Genomic DNA, 15629 nt, shown 5'->3' with positions numbered 1-15629 from the left:
TTGAGAATCAGGACCCAATGAATATTTGTCATGTCTCCTTTAACTGGATAAAATGATTCAGTGGTGAGAATAGTTGCCCATTATTTTTGTGTTGTCATATTATAACTGGGATGGACCCACTGGCTGTGACATTCGATAAAACATATTAAAACTCAGAGATAACTATCATATTTGAGACTGGTCGGTGTCCGCCACAGCGGCTTCGTGCTTTACTCACTAATCTATACAATGAATGACAGTGTTGTGTTGTATTGTAGCTGCTGAGGCTCACAAGTCAGCAATCCATTGGAAAGTATGACCTTTTCTGAGTTGTACCCCAGTCTAATTAGTTGTTGACATTTCTAGTTATTCAGTTGAGTCACAGGGGCCTCAGCAGCTCCAGCTGATATGATGTGAGGAAATTATAAAGAGGTTTTTCTGCACTATTGGGACCCTAAGCAACAATGCGTAGGTTGGCTTTTTATTCCATTAAGGCTAGCTCGTGGGTCATTTGTATGCTGAATTAGCCCAGTGACTAACTATTCGCAACATGTTGTAGGGCAAGATGTGTATTTTTACCAATAAGCAAGGCGAGTATGAAGTACCAGATTTTTGCCCAGACGTGATGTGCTTTCACAAAGAAAACAAGAAAAGTAGAACCACACGTATCAAAGCTCCAGTGGCCAAAACTGACAGACAGACTGAACTGATGTGGAGAGAGTACAAATGGAAGTCTGCTAACTTTGAGTCTTTCAAAAGTCTTTGGTGTCATTTACAAAAATAGAGGTGCACCAGTGTTTTAACAACTTTGCAAAGGTCTGTGACTTAGACTTCACCCAGCGCTCGTTAATGACTGCCAAAGTTATTGTGGTAATCGTTAATATTTCACTTAACTGTATGTTTCTAACAATTAGGATCTCATAACCAGGAGGTATTTTCCAGTGATTTATTAATTCTGATAAGAAGAAGATAGGGTGGAGATGGAAATGCTTTCAGATATATAGATAATAAATCCAGACTTAATATGGGGGAAAAGTCATTTCTCATGCACAATGACACATGATCAGAGATGGATAAGATGTAAAATGAATAATTAAACATTTTGTGAAATATGCTTATTCCCTCTCTTTTTACTCAGTGGAAGAAATTGATAGTTTCCTTTCATGTCTGTTCTGCTTGCTGTTGGGGCTGCCGCCTTCAGCACCTGGTTGTTTTGCCTCCAAAGCCGTTTCCTCCCATGAACTCCGGACAATGTCCAGAGAACCGGGTCTGGACATTGTCTGACATTGTCCAGAGTTGCTCTTTCACACATCTGGCACATAATGAAATATTGGAAATACTCTATTTGGTTGAGGCAACAGGTGGTGCCTGGGTGGAGCGCGCAGGAGGCGGGATAGAAATGTCATCAACATGCGCACTCGCTCGCTGTGAGCTCCCTGGGCAATGACCAGCTCTACTCTCACATCAGCTTTATCAGACATTACACAGACATCTTTACAAGGGAGCTGGCACTGTAAAGTTCATTTAATGTCCGGCCCAACTGATTTGGACATTTACGTTCTCACATGCAGCTCCCTGGGTCATGTGGAGATAAGTTAAGTGTTGCAGTGTGTGTGTGTGTGTGTGTGTGTGTGTGTGTGTGTGTGTGTGTGTGTGTGTGTGTGTGTGTGTGTGTGTGAGTGAGAGAGAGAGAGTGAAAGGACTACAAGAATATCATCTCTCAAGACTGAGATGACAGCTGAGGATGGGCTTGAGTATCCTCTCCTGAGGCACTGGGAAGCTGGCATGATAGTGACTCAGTCTTTCCCCAGTAGAGGAGACAGGATGGGCAGGCAGCACATCACAGACTGACAAACACAGATTGAGTCATGACCTTCAGCATGCTCGGTCGTGACCTCTTACAGCCTGGTCCCAGAAATCTTGTGTAGCATCTTGCTCCCTCAGGGTGTGTAAACATTTGTGTCAAAAAAAGGAAAAAAAAAACTGCACATGTGACTGATGAGGGCAGAATACAGATTAAAACATGAAACAGAAGTTTTACTAAATACAAGTAAATGACCTGATGCAGCAGCAGCCAAACTCCTTGAAAACAATACAAAGTCTTTGCTGTAACTCTTTTGCCTCTTGAACAGTAGCTCTAACTCAGACATGTATGGATTTTTCTGGTCTGTTTATCAGGAACTTGAGGAGAATTACCAGCGGGCCTACTCTGAAGCTCTGACGGCTTTTGGAAATGGAGCCCTGTTTGTTGAGAAGTTTATTGAAAAGCCAAGACACATTGAAGTACAGATCCTCGGTAAGTGCACTCTGCTATTTCCTTGAACTCAGTAGCAGGACGAACGTAGGAAGTGAGACAGATGAGCAACGAGAGGGAATAAGATTTATTGGCCAGAAGAGGATTCTCCACCCATTACTTTTTTCTCATTATAGTGGATGTAGCTGTACAGCCACTTGATATTACAGAGCAGAAATTCAACACTGACACTTACGGGAAGTGTCTGCACTTAGAGCATATGCTGTGCTCTACATGTGAATGTGTATTTGTTTATTTGTGTTTGTATGGTCATGTTTAACAGTGCTGCTTGTGTTATCACATACATTTTTCTGTGGTTTGGCAGGGGTGTCTTTGTCTGTGTGTGTGTGTTTTTATGAATATGCAGCTTTCAGAATTCACCCTGGTGTAGTCCTGAGTGTGTGTGTGTGGTCACTGTGATTAATTACTGTCTGCAGGGAAAACAAGGGATTTTGTGAATTTTCTGAATTACCTGTGAAAAGGCTTATCTTTGCCCACCCTCTTTTTTCCCCTGCATTCCCCCTTTCTCTGCTTTTCTCCCTTACTTTCTCTTCACCTCAAAATATTCTCTCTTTTTCATTTAGTTTCTTTTGCCTCTGATATTATTCTACAACTTAGCTCCACCCTTGCTCCTTCTAAGGCCCTTTAATCACTGTAGATAGCAGAGGTCTTGCAGGTCACGCAGTTTGAGATGGGTCTAATGAACTCTTAAAGATAAAAGATGAAGATAAACACTTTATTAATCCCTAGGGAAATCCAAATTGTCCAGTAGCTTATTTATGTATTTAGTAAAGAGTCTTTTATTGAAGGATTTCCTGAGTTTCACAGTCTGTACAACGATCTATAGAACATCAATTTTGTGGTCAGACTGTGTGATTAATATGTGGTGAATACATAGAGAAAAAGTGTAGAGCATAAGTATTTGGTATTTGTTCTTCAGACTCTGTCCTGCAGCAACATGAGTTTAGAATAAAATAATGTGTACTAGATTAAAGTGCCAAGTCTCTGCGACAAAAATCAACCTATATTGAAATGAGAGAGGAAAGTTTGGAGGAAAGATGACCCAAAGCCACGCCCTCATCTGTGATAGTGCCTCTGCTGTGGCCTTATGTTTGGCTCCCAATGGAACTGGCACAATTTATTGATGATTTCACAGCTGATGGAAGCAACAGCATGAATGCAGAGGTATACAGGAGCACTCTGTGTAGCCCACTCAGATTCAGCCAAATGCATCAAATCTCATTGGATGACATTTCATCATCCAGCTGGACAGCCAAAAGCAGCTTTTCAGGCTGAAGAGGTGGAATATCCTCGGCTGGCACTGGCATGTTTCCTGCTTCACTTGACTTCAACCGCACTATTCAACACTCTGTCTTTTCAAACTCCCGATTATTTAAAAATGTTCTTTCTTCTTCCCTCTGTCATTTCTCACCCACTTGTCTCTTCTCTCCCCAGGTGATAAATATGGTAATGTCATCCACCTCTATGAGAGAGACTGCTCCATTCAGCGGAGACACCAAAAGGTGAAGTCCTCATTTTAAAATTCCTCCAGCCCAACTTAACGTTTGAATGTGTTCAAGATTATCTTCATGGCATTTCTGCTGTATTACTTAGATTAGCTTGAAGTGGATGGTTATGGTGGGTGGGCGTGAAACAAAGGTCATAAGCAGGAATTACACCCGTGAGCGCTGCAGTCTACTGAATATACAAAAGGCTGTAATGTTTTATTTCCCTTTTATTCAGGCAAACAGGCCAATTAAGCCACATATAAATGAATAAGGTAATTACAGTCCTGATTAGAGCAATGATTGTGGCACTGGTGGCCCTGGGTATCATGGATGTCCTGAGCAGCAGGGGGTAAGAGGATTATATACTAATACAAATTAGCCACTGCTACTGCCATATAAATGGGAGTCTTAGCAACAACTGCAGCAGCAATATAATTCTCCACCAAATCAACAAAAACACTTTCTTTGCTTAAATAGCTTTGAATTGATTATCATTCATTAGCCACAGACTATATTTCCCAGATTTCTTTTTTGTTCGGAGGGGGTAGGTATTCTGACATCACTTTATTGTCAAAAATAACAAATGTCTGAATACCACATGAAAGAGAAAATGGAAATTGTCATCTAATCGTCACTCAATATGACAATGCCTTCATCAGAGGAAGCTGATTAACACATAATGTTTAATTTATTGTCACCTCGAAGCAGTTTCAATCATGTGTTTCCATCACTTTCTTCCTTTCCTTTTAATCAAATTATAGATGATAATCATATTAGCGACTCTGTTCATGCCAAAGCTGCTGCTCTTTAATTCTGTGAGGCTTAATCTGCCTTTGCCCTTAATCTAAGATCTGTTTGAGTCTCAGAAACAAGAATAGTCGCTTGTTAAAATAGATTTGAGATGGTAGAGCGCCGATGGGATATTTTTAGCTTTTTTCAATGTCTTGGAAGTGCTGCTTTAGATTTCGATTTGATAAAAATTTAATTGAGTTCTTGTGGTTTTTATTTTTTGAAATCAGACACGCGTCATGTTGTTTTGAACTCGATTCAATTAGTTCTCTTGGATGGGTTGACTTGTTTGATGCAGTGGAGTGAATCAGACCAGCCTCCAACATGGTGAACTCTAACCCTTCCCACCCAGCAGCCATGGCCAGACCGCATGAAAGGCTGAATGTGTTTACACATGATTCACTCCATCTGTTTTGCAAAGGCTTAGTGACACAGACTGTATTAAACTTATGGCTGCTGTAGGAAACATAAAAACAAATTATGGTATTTACTAAATGTTAGAAGGGAACTGGGTGTAGGATTGTAGTTCTTAAATTGTCTGTTTCGAGATTCAGTTATGGGGGTTTAGGGACACTATTAAGTGCTCAGCAAGTTCAGAGAGTGCATCTTTAAAGCTGCACTAAATGATACTTATATGTAAACAACAGATCAAATGATTGTGTAACGTGAGAGGGATCACTTGTAGTGATGAACCAATGAAAAATTATTTCCCAACCCTGCAGTTCCCTGCATCTCTGTGGGGAGCGTCAGCATCTGTCAGCTCATTGTTTTCACTTTACAGCTTCCTGTGTTACTGTTCTGGTTCACTCTCAAAGCTCTAAACACTGTTCTCACTTAAAAAAAAAAACCTCCTACTTTACACTTCCTGCCCAGTACCAAACAGCAGACAGAGCTATAAACATAATGGATCATGCAATGGAAAATACACTGCTGTCAGGACCATGTTCCACATTTTGTTTGCTGTCCAGACCCCACTATAAGTGTCAAAATTAATTCTAGGTGATGAGTATATCATTGAGTTGAAACATGTAACCTTTGTTATCCTCAAACAGTTTATTGCATTTCTTCTCTGAAAATCTCATGGTCACTGGGGCATTATCAGTAAAATCCTGTTGTTTTGAAGGTTGTGGAGATTGCGCCGGCTTTCCAACTGGACCCTCATCTGAGAGACCGACTTCACGCTGATGCTGTCAACCTCGCCAAACAGGTATGGTTGTCTGTTTGGTGCTGAAGCCAGTATCCATCATCCGCAAAGCTCTCGTGATGTCTGCTTTCTCTTTCAGTCTGTCAGGCATTTCCTGAAGATTCAGGTTACTAGACCGTTTCATTACATTAGGGGAAAATGCTCCTGAGAGAAATTGAGAGAAAAAAAAAATTATGACAGGACCTTTTCTTAATCATATTTTAATCACTGAGCGCACAACATTAATAGCTGTTTATTAAAATAATGTTAAATATTCATGTGGCCTGATGTTAAGACAGCTTATTCCCTAGGAAGCAGTATTTCCTCTGAACTGTCAAGGCGGGTGTCGGCACTGTGCAGGGCTACAGTTTTGACCACTTGTTAAGAAAAGTTGGCAGACTTGAGGAGACATTGCTCACTGAAAAAGAAAAAGCTTTCCTGGCAAGCACACTTGAGCTCAGTGGTTGTATTTAGGAAGTCTGAGCAAATTCCCAGTGCTGCTCATTTTTCTGTCTATAATTGGTCTGCAAAACAACTGGATTCTCCCCAAGAATTTTAATGTGTTGTGTACCTGTGATTCAAATGAGGAGGACATTAGTGCTTTGCCAAAAATGTGAAAATCTGAAAATGGGTGGAAATAGATGTCAACAGTGCAGACAGTGAATGCAATTCTGGAAATTAGTGTTTGAACAGTTTTTGAGTGTATTTTTCGAACAGTTTTGTGATTGTCAACTCAATTGTGCACTCTGCTTAGGTAAAAACATGCAAAAACATTCCCTGCAAATGTGACAGGTCACCTTGCATTTAGCCTTTTTTGTTTAAAAAAAGGTTAAATTGCAGTTTTTGGCTGTAGTGTTGTGGAAAACTTGGCTCAACTATGATAGCATCACTTAAAAGTCAAGCCTCATCTCTCAGAGGAGCTTTCAAGTAATGGCCTTTTCAGGTAATGGCCCAAGTTGAGGAATGGATAGAAGTGAGGAGGAGAGGAGGATAGAGACAAGAACAGTGATTTGCTAATGAAATGACCTTGGTAAAACTGATGGCAAAATGCTTATATAATAGAGATAGAAACTATGTGAGACTCATGATATGACCTTGCTGTAGTGGTGATATTTTTTTTCTGTGGTAATGAAATCACATCACCCAGCTTATGTGCTGTAGCGACAATGCATGTCTCCTTGTGCGTGTTGAAGAGCAGCAGCAGGGGCCAGCTCCTGTCCATGACTCTCTGCATATCACCAGACAAGAGAGCAATGAGGCTCCTCAAATGACAATGTGTGAAAATGACCAGTATCAACAAGAGTACAGCATACATGCATGCTCGGGCACGCAACCGTTTACTGTTCCTTCGAGGACCTCCATAGCCCAAGTGCATTTCAGCTCCATCACACAGGCACAGCGGTGGTATGTTGTCTGTGTGAGAGCACTGTATTGTTGGTGTTGTTGCATTCAGGAGGAAAATTTTCTCCTGTTTCGAATACAAAATAAATTATTAAGTCTATCTCTATTTCATAGGTCATATTTAAACAGTAATATATTTCAGTTGCTTGTTGAGGCTGTGTGCTGGATTCGTAACTAAAAGTTTATTGCATGAAAACAAGAGGAAGCAGCCTGTTTGCAAAAGTAAAAATATTTATTGCAACATGCAGTGTAATGCACCCACTAAAACATGCACAGAGCAAGATAATCACTGGGAGACTGGTACAGGATGGCAACAAGCTTCAAGCTCAGTTCTCTTCCTCAGTCATTATATAGGGAAAATGACAAAAAAACAGAAGTTAAATAATCTGTAACAGCTCAATTAATATATGAAAAATAATCAAAAATATATACATTTAAATGCTAAGATGAAATCCATATGAATAACAGTAATGCTAATAATAAATGTAAGTATTGTAAACAAGTGATGTGACTTCTTTGGAAGATGTGTTAACAAGTATTTGATTTGCATTAAAGGAGCTGTTCACCATTTTGTGAAAATCTGCTCATTTGTGAGAAGACAGTAGCAGAGGATCAATACCACTTTTGCACCTGTATGTCAAATACAAAGCTGCAGCCAGGAAAAGGTTATCTTAGCTTAGCAAAAAGATTAGAAACAGGTAGCCTGGTAATGTATCTTTAGAAAATAATCCACATAGCTGCACCTGTAAAGTGTGCTAGTGAGCGGATATGTTGTTTGTCTTAACCTTAAAAAAAGTGCCATAACAAGCTACCTCTGAGGGCTGTTACTTTCTGTCACAAGCACTTAATGGACGTCGTGTCTTTCTATCTAACACTCATCAAGAAGGTTAATAACATTGATGTATAGTAACATAGAGTGCCAGATCAGAGATTTGCATTTATGAGTTTTACGATTTGAATGAATGTTACTTATACACCGTCCTGTAGACAATATTATTAATTAGAAAGTCAATAGATAAGGCACAGGCTGAATTAAAGCTTTGATAAACAGGTAGCAGATGAACATTGAGGGCTGTTTCAAAGTTACAGGAAGGTACATGTGTTTTGATTTACAGTAGGTGCAGGTTATTCAATAAGACCACTGTGGTAAGAGTAGGGGTCTCTCCTAGATCAGTCCTCACAAGTATAGTAACAAAAGCATGAATAAGAAGTCCCTTACACACATCTGAAGGATCAGACTTGCAGCAGTTGCAGATTATCACCAGGGGTCTCACTTTCTCTTGGGCTCACATTCCTGTTTTCTCTTTCTAGGCCTCCCTCCTTCCCTCCCTCCTTCCCTCCCTCCTGTCGTTGCATTTCCCTGGTATTTGTTGTGTTTGCATTTCACTTTGTGTCAGTCCCCACAGTGAAGGCTTCCACTTCAGAGCTGAGCCCAGATCTCACCGCAGGTGCTGAAACCTGCTCCCTGAGCAGCGCTGAGCCTGAACTTTGGTAGTTAGTATGACTGTATCAATGTGTGTGTGTTTGCCACAGCCTGCGAGTGTCTGTGTGAGAGACAGTTCAGGGTGACATTTATTTTTAATGTGTTGTGTGATCCTTATGTTGAAAGTAATAGAGATAGTACATTTATGCAGAATGTGTGTGCTAGTGTATAACTGTAGTGCTTGCACATACACACACAGGCACATTAACAGTTTATGCTTGTCTCCACTGGCCAGTTTTCCATAGTTTACTTTTCTTGTGGAGACATTTGGACTCCAACTCTTTTAGTGTTGCACTGAAAGGTAAGTGTGCTGACACACTTAAGGTGTCCCGTCCAATTTACAGTGTAATTAGAGCCTTTTCATTGTCATTAGCAGCCTATTATAGTGTAATGGCACAGTCTTGTGACCATTAAACTATTTTATCACGTGTGTACGTATTCACTTCTGCAGTCACACTGAGACAGTGTGCTGACAGTTTGCTTGCACCCTTACACCACATCAAGTGTGTAAAAACAGGCTTGTTATACACATAGGAAGATGTTATGTGTATATATAGAAAGATACACTGGGTGACATACTGTTCCCCACTCTTGATTCCCTATGCTAATGCGCACACACATATACACATTTACCATCTTTTCTTCTACCCCTATACACACACCTGCTATATCTCAGCTATTATCTAGTCTTAATGGCAGCTCCATAGTGCTGGTACTCTGTTCCCCTTCATCTCACCGTCTGTGCGTATCGCCCATCTTCCATTATCAGCAGCCTCCATCTGAGTCTTTCAGGGAAACAGCGCAGTCTTTGAACTCGCTGCAGGCCACAGCATTTCCTGATAGAATGTCCTAGAGAACAAAGTTGCCTGGCAACACTGACGGCTACAGGAAGTTACTTCAGCTCTCAGTTAAAAAGCTCAGAGTGGTGGATATCAAGTCAGAACTCACAGGAAAATCAGATATTGTCAAACGGCCTGCTATGCTGTTATGTGTTATCTGCTGCTCAAACAGCTGATTTTGTCCTGGCTTTGAAATGGTTTTGTATTTTTCTGTCTCCGCAGCTCTGTGATTTTCTGGCTGCTCTTTCTTTGCTTTGTTGTCTTTGTGTTTTCGAGGGGAAAGACCATCACTGACATTTAATTCAACCAACACATGTGATATCTCAGCCAGTCCTGATTAGTTTTATGAATGATGCATCTCACTATAGCACTGTGAGGTTTTCATTAATCAGAGTGATGATTGGACTCTTCATTTCCTGCTCAATCATCAATGTGCTGCATGGGATAATCTTTTTGAGTCTTCAGTCTTTCTTAATACCTGTGTAATATGTGTGCGGCTGTGTTGTGTTGGGTGTTTTTACTGTGGAGTAGATGGAGCTGAAGGTACAGTGGAGCCGCCCTGCTTTGTTCTGCCTGGTGGGCATGAGTTTTATGACAGGAAGTGAAGTTGAATACCTGCATTTGGGCATAAATCCTCCTTTTCTCTGCTGTCGACAAGTTATAGCCTATAACTACAGAGACATAAAAATAACACGACTCAGACACTGGGGGTTAAATTTGACAAATATTACTGCACTCAATCATTTACGAAGTTTCAGACTGTCCCAAGCTAGTTTGTGTCAATAGCAAGTGAAAAGTGTGAGGTTTTTTTGGCTTTCTGTGAAGGCAGCTGTGTAATTCAGGAAAAAATTAAAATTTCTTTTTACTGAATTGCTGAGCAGGATGATCATTAACAATGAACGTCCTTTCTGAAAATGTCCCTACAAGGTCTCTCTGCATTGTCTTGTTTCTCTGTAAGTAGTTTGGTCTACTCTGTCTTAAAAGTTTGGCCCAAATATGAATATCCTCAAACTTGATCATGTCTATGTCAAAGACATGTGCTACATGTTATCGTAACATTACTGACCAGTGAAGGAACTAACTCCATGAGCTACTGCAACTCCCTCCCAGTGTCATACCCTGCCATCAAACAGTGTACACAGCCTGGTGTTTTTCAGCACTTCAGGATATACTGTACTGTATACTGTGCATGTCTAGAAACACATTGTAATTCCACCCCAGTAGCAGGGATAATGGGGGCGGTTTTAGGCAGGGCTTAGTCACCATGCCCAGTTACTGGCTACATTTTGCCATCAGGCTACTGGTATTAAACTGCTTTGTGATATTATTCTGTTTGAACTCAACTCTTTTTAGTGTGCATCTTAATGATCCTTTTGTGCTCAAAGTTGTCTCTCAAAGGTTTTTTATTCACATATCTGGACAAACAGTCTATAATTATAATTCTTGTGGTTTCTTTTGCTGTTAAAAAATAGGTTTTTATATTTGGTCCCTATGTCCAGATAAAGTAATATAACTAATATAACTGACCACAGCTTTTGCCATTTTTGTATAATCTTAATTATTTTTTTTCAGTAATATGCTGTCTCACCCACACTTTGGGCTTTTTCCAGTCAATCTTGGAGCTGTCTTGTTGCAGTTTGGCAGCAAGTTTCTGCACTCATTTCAAGCCTATATATCATGACTGGGATTTGGCAGAAGTAGCTGCTGTGAAGGAGAGTAAGCAAGGGGAAAACAGGAATCTGCAAGCCACAGTGATTAAGCTTTTTGAGAGGCTGTAATGAATTTTGTTCTTTTAATGTCATCTACAGTGAGTTTGAACATGGTTAAAGCCACACTAGTGGTTGTTAGCTAAACAATAGGCCCACCTCACTGACTACTAGTGTTTTAGTATGCACGTCAGCTCACTTCAGATATCTGTGGCAACGAAAGTGCGTCTAGCTCTACATTTTTCTCAGTGTGTGTTTGTGTGTGAGGAGAAAGACAAGCAGGTGTGTGTTTATAGGTGACTTTAATGTCAGCAAGGCCTCAGTGTCTGTCTTTTTTGTTTCACAGCATATTTGTCAGTTTAACCTTAAGATGGGGAGTAGGCAGAGCTATTTGTCAGATACTTGTGCAGCTGTAATTAGGAATTCAATTCTGGTACTTGTGTGGGTGAAGAGTGTTGACAATTGGGACTTTGTTGCATTTTACACTGTGTATGACGCAGTCTCACCTACTCAATTTTGTTAGTGGTTTTTTTTTGGGAGGCAAAGAGGAAGGTTAACTTTTTATTTTTGGCTGAAATTAGCAGACGACATTGAAGCGGGGCCAGAAAACGGCGCTTCTCTCTTTTTTGTGCCCTTGCGGAGCAAACGGAGCAGAAGAGGGCAGAAAATCCGTCAATTCGCTGCCGTGTTTAAAATGTGAGATGGAGAAATTAGAACAGAAGACAGAGATTGAAATCGGTTTGCAAGATGATGATTAGAAGAGAAGCATAATTTATGGCTGAGTGTGTTTGAGAACCAGGAGAAAATAATTTGCCTGTGTTCAGTATTTCTCTTGTGTCTACCTGCTCGATTTCCCACCACCTTCAGAAAGATTGCTCAGAAGCACAAATACGTCCACAGCTCGTCAGCACACTCGACAAAACTAAAGTGCATATTTCTGCGTGGCAACGAGATGGCACAGTGACCTGAATAGTCCTTGTGTTACAACTCGAGGCTGGTAATATTTTGTTTCTGAAAAATACCTGAAAGAATAACTCTGTTTATTTTGATCTTTACAAGGACTTTACAAGGATTTTGATCTTTACAAGGAAAATATAAATTAACACCAAAAGGCTTCTCTACCGTCTGCAGCATCAGCGCACAGCCAACACACTCACGCTAAATATGTAATACACAATACTTCAAAGTGCATGTGTTCTCGTGATGAAGAAACATGTGGCTCACTGATGTGTTTGAGTTTAGCCAGTAGTTTGGCTACACAGCAAATACTTGGTAGTACTTGCTTGTTTCAAATTAGTTGTTGTTTATGTTGTCTTGTTGTTGTTGAGTATAGTTGTTTTGCCTATTTGTGGGACAATATCACCAGACCTATCCTTTAATATGCTTATGTGCAGAGTAAATCTTTATGGTAATTAAAATTTCCCAGTTTCGAAGAGTAGATTTACTTGATTATGTCTCAAGACTGTGCTTTATGATTGACAGTTGACAGGTGATTAAGGTATTGGGTATTGTTTCTTCTAACTCTAGCAGGTTACTTTAAAATTTACAGTTTTGTTCAAAAACGGACTCTATTTAAATATTTGTTGAGTTTTTCAGTTTGTTTGTTTATATATTTTAACTTCTATTCTATTCTATCAGCATTTGAATTCAACAGGTGTCAGTTTTGGTTGACTTCCTTGTTTTGTTTTTCCTTTTTCAAATCAGCTTTTTAATCGTAGCTTCATGATAATTCTGACGTAAAGTATGACTGACTGATGTGATGATGATATAGAGGAATGGAGGAAGAGATGTGCGTCTGTGTATTGATTTCAGAGAAGGAAGGATTTTCTTTGTTCCCGCCACATTTGTGAGTCTTTAATGTTGGGAGTTTCAGTTACAATGGTGCGAATGTGTCTGCAGCTAGACATCACCCGTAATTAAATAACAGTCTGTGTGTGTCTGTCTTTGCTACCTCTGTGTGTGGCGTTTGAGGTCTCTTGCTCCATGTCCTTCAGTAAAGCTCTGTTTGTGTGTACACACGTCCGTCAATCCACTGAGGGTGTTAAACGTGGAATTAGTTCTGCTGTCAATCATGGCGACGGTGAGTGAAGAGATGACACGCTCTCGCTCAGACGAGTCATGTCCCCGATAGACACACACACACACACACACACACACACACACACACTAATTCATATGGGGGAGGAGGAAGAGGGGTTCACAAATTCAGATTGACACTTCCTCCCTGGAGGTGGTCAGTGTACTATAAACATTACTACTTACAGACCCATCAACACCCTGTGTGTGTGTGTGTGTGTGTGTGTGTCTGTGTGTTTTGTCCCATTTTTGACTTGAGAACCACCAGCACTTTTCGCCCTGAAAGCATATTTTAATATTCCATCAGGAAAACCAGCATTTGGAAATGGGGTAGATGAAAAATGTTCCAATCTTTTTCCCACTGAGCTCATGCATCAGTCAGTTTTCATCTTGTTTCTTTTCACTGGTTTAATTATTTATGTTCTGGCTCTCATGTTTGTCTATTTTTCTTTTTTTCTCTTTGCCTTGACTTCTTTCTCAGTGTCTTCACCTGTTTTCTCTTTTCCTTCAGTGGTTCTTTGTGCTGTGTCCTCCACTTTCCTGTTCAATACTCTGGTATATTAATCTAAAAATTAGCTTCTTTCCTGTGTCTTTTCTGCTGATAAACTTGTTTCCTTTCATCTGTTATTTCCTCTGCAAGCTTTCCGTTGCAGTCAATTTAGGAAGGTCAGCCATGGCAAAGACAGCTCATTTTATAGATGTGTTAAAATCATCATCTGCAAAGACTAAAAGGAAAATAAAACGCTCAATGACATGATCAGTAGCAATGATCCTGTATCAGTTTGTAAAATCCTGAGATTTCATGCTCAGTGAATATGTGCGTGAACGCATTAGTTACCAACCTGTTTTGCTTGTGACCCTTTAAAGCTTGACACATGTTGAATATGACTGTGTTGGATGCATTTTAACGAAACAGTGATTAATTTTCTGATTGATTCATTGACAAAACTGCATTTCTCAACAATGATTCAAAAATGAGAGAAACAGCTGAAAAATAGACAATTGTGAAGAAGTGTTTTTGTATTTTTCCCCTCATCTTGTTATTTATCTTTAATGTATGTGTTTCTTAATTGTTTTCAGTTTTATGCAATACTGGAAATCCTCTAATGTAACTGAATTTTTAAGACTCTAATCAAATTGAATTGAACTGAATCAAATTACATGATCACTCCCAATATTAAACTCTTGTTTTGCACATATGAATAAACGTGTTTAGCACTTTGTAATGCAGTTATTCTGTCTCTGAACAGTAGTGAAAGCTGCTGTAAGCACAGTGTCCAGAAGCTCTTTGGAAAACACTGATACAAAAATGAGTTTCACACAAATGCCCACGAAATAACAGTGTCACAGTTACGCCCACACTAGTGATTAGTGACTAGTGACCAGTTGATTGACAAGTGGTCTGAAGGAAGCACACTGCAGAAACAAAACAGCACTGATTAAAATCTCACCAACAATAATAGCTCTTCCCACAAATCAATGTTCATTCTTCCCTTCACCATTTTTGTGAGTTTGGTCCTGTTACTGAGTGAGTGAGTGAGTGAGTGAGAGTGTGTGTGTGTGTGTGTGTGTGTGTGTGTGTAGGGGTGGGGGTGTGCTCAGTTGTTTCAGTCGTCTGCAGAAGGCAAAGACAGATTCCACTGTGGTGTGTGTAATGTAGGATGCATCAAGTAGTGCAGGAGTCTTGCGTGTCAGGGTGACACTGGCACTTGTGATTGGATGGTGGTGCTATTTTGAGCATTCATGGCTTGTTTCCTTCTGCCTGGAGAATCCCCATGCTTGTGTGTGCTGCATGTGTTTGTAAATTCAAGCACAGAGGAGGTGATATTGAAATGGACAGTGCTTTTTATTGCTGATTTATTAACAGGTGTGTGTATGGGAAGGGAATGTGTGTGTGTGTGTGTGTGTGTGTGTGTGTGTGTGTGTGTGTGTGTGGATTTAAGATGACATAAGGCTTTTTGGGAATAGAATCCCCCAGACAGAGAAGTCAGCGATCTGAGACTGTCTAGAAGGGAGACAAAGATGGAGGGAGGGAGGGAGGTGTAGATGGAAGGAGATTAGATGGTGAAAGCACCAGACAGTCAGCACTAAGTTAAAAAAAAAAAAAAAAAAAAAAAAAAAAAAAGGAAATGGATGGAGGGAAGAGGATACGATGAAGGAAAATGAAAATTACAAACCTCCTGTTAACACAAATAAATATACAGAGTCAGTGTGAGGTGGTCGGAGGATGCAAAGAGTGAGACGAGAGGAAGTAAGGGGAAGACAAAAGAGGGGGAGGTATCGATTCTTTCCACCAGCTGGGGGGAAACTCTAGCCAACTGTGCTTTCTGAAATTAGAGCCAAGGGAAAGGTGGAAGGATGGAGGCATGGGG

General features: G+C 40.2%; 1 protein-coding gene across 3 annotated transcripts in view; it reads left to right on the top strand.

Moving 5' to 3' along the window:
• The window catches only part of pcxb (pyruvate carboxylase b), a 283342-nt gene that overhangs the window by 22505 nt on the left and 245208 nt on the right, over positions 1-15629 (top strand). For all 3 annotated transcript variants that reach the window (XM_071477747.1, XM_071477748.1, XM_071477749.1), the window contains exons 7-9: positions 2158-2275; positions 3728-3795; positions 5693-5776. In XM_071477747.1, the coding sequence (XP_071333848.1) occupies positions 2158-2275; positions 3728-3795; positions 5693-5776 (270 nt within the window). The remainder of the gene's footprint in view (positions 1-2157; positions 2276-3727; positions 3796-5692; positions 5777-15629) is intronic.

The sequence above is a fragment of the Trachinotus anak genome, unplaced genomic scaffold, assembly GCF_046630095.1.
Source record: "Trachinotus anak isolate AG129_WGS33_773 ecotype Australia unplaced genomic scaffold, CSIRO_AGI_Tana_v1 ptg000005l, whole genome shotgun sequence".
Taxonomy (NCBI): Eukaryota; Metazoa; Chordata; class Actinopteri; order Carangiformes; family Carangidae; genus Trachinotus; species Trachinotus anak.
This window is presented reverse-complemented; position numbering and strand designations above follow the sequence as displayed.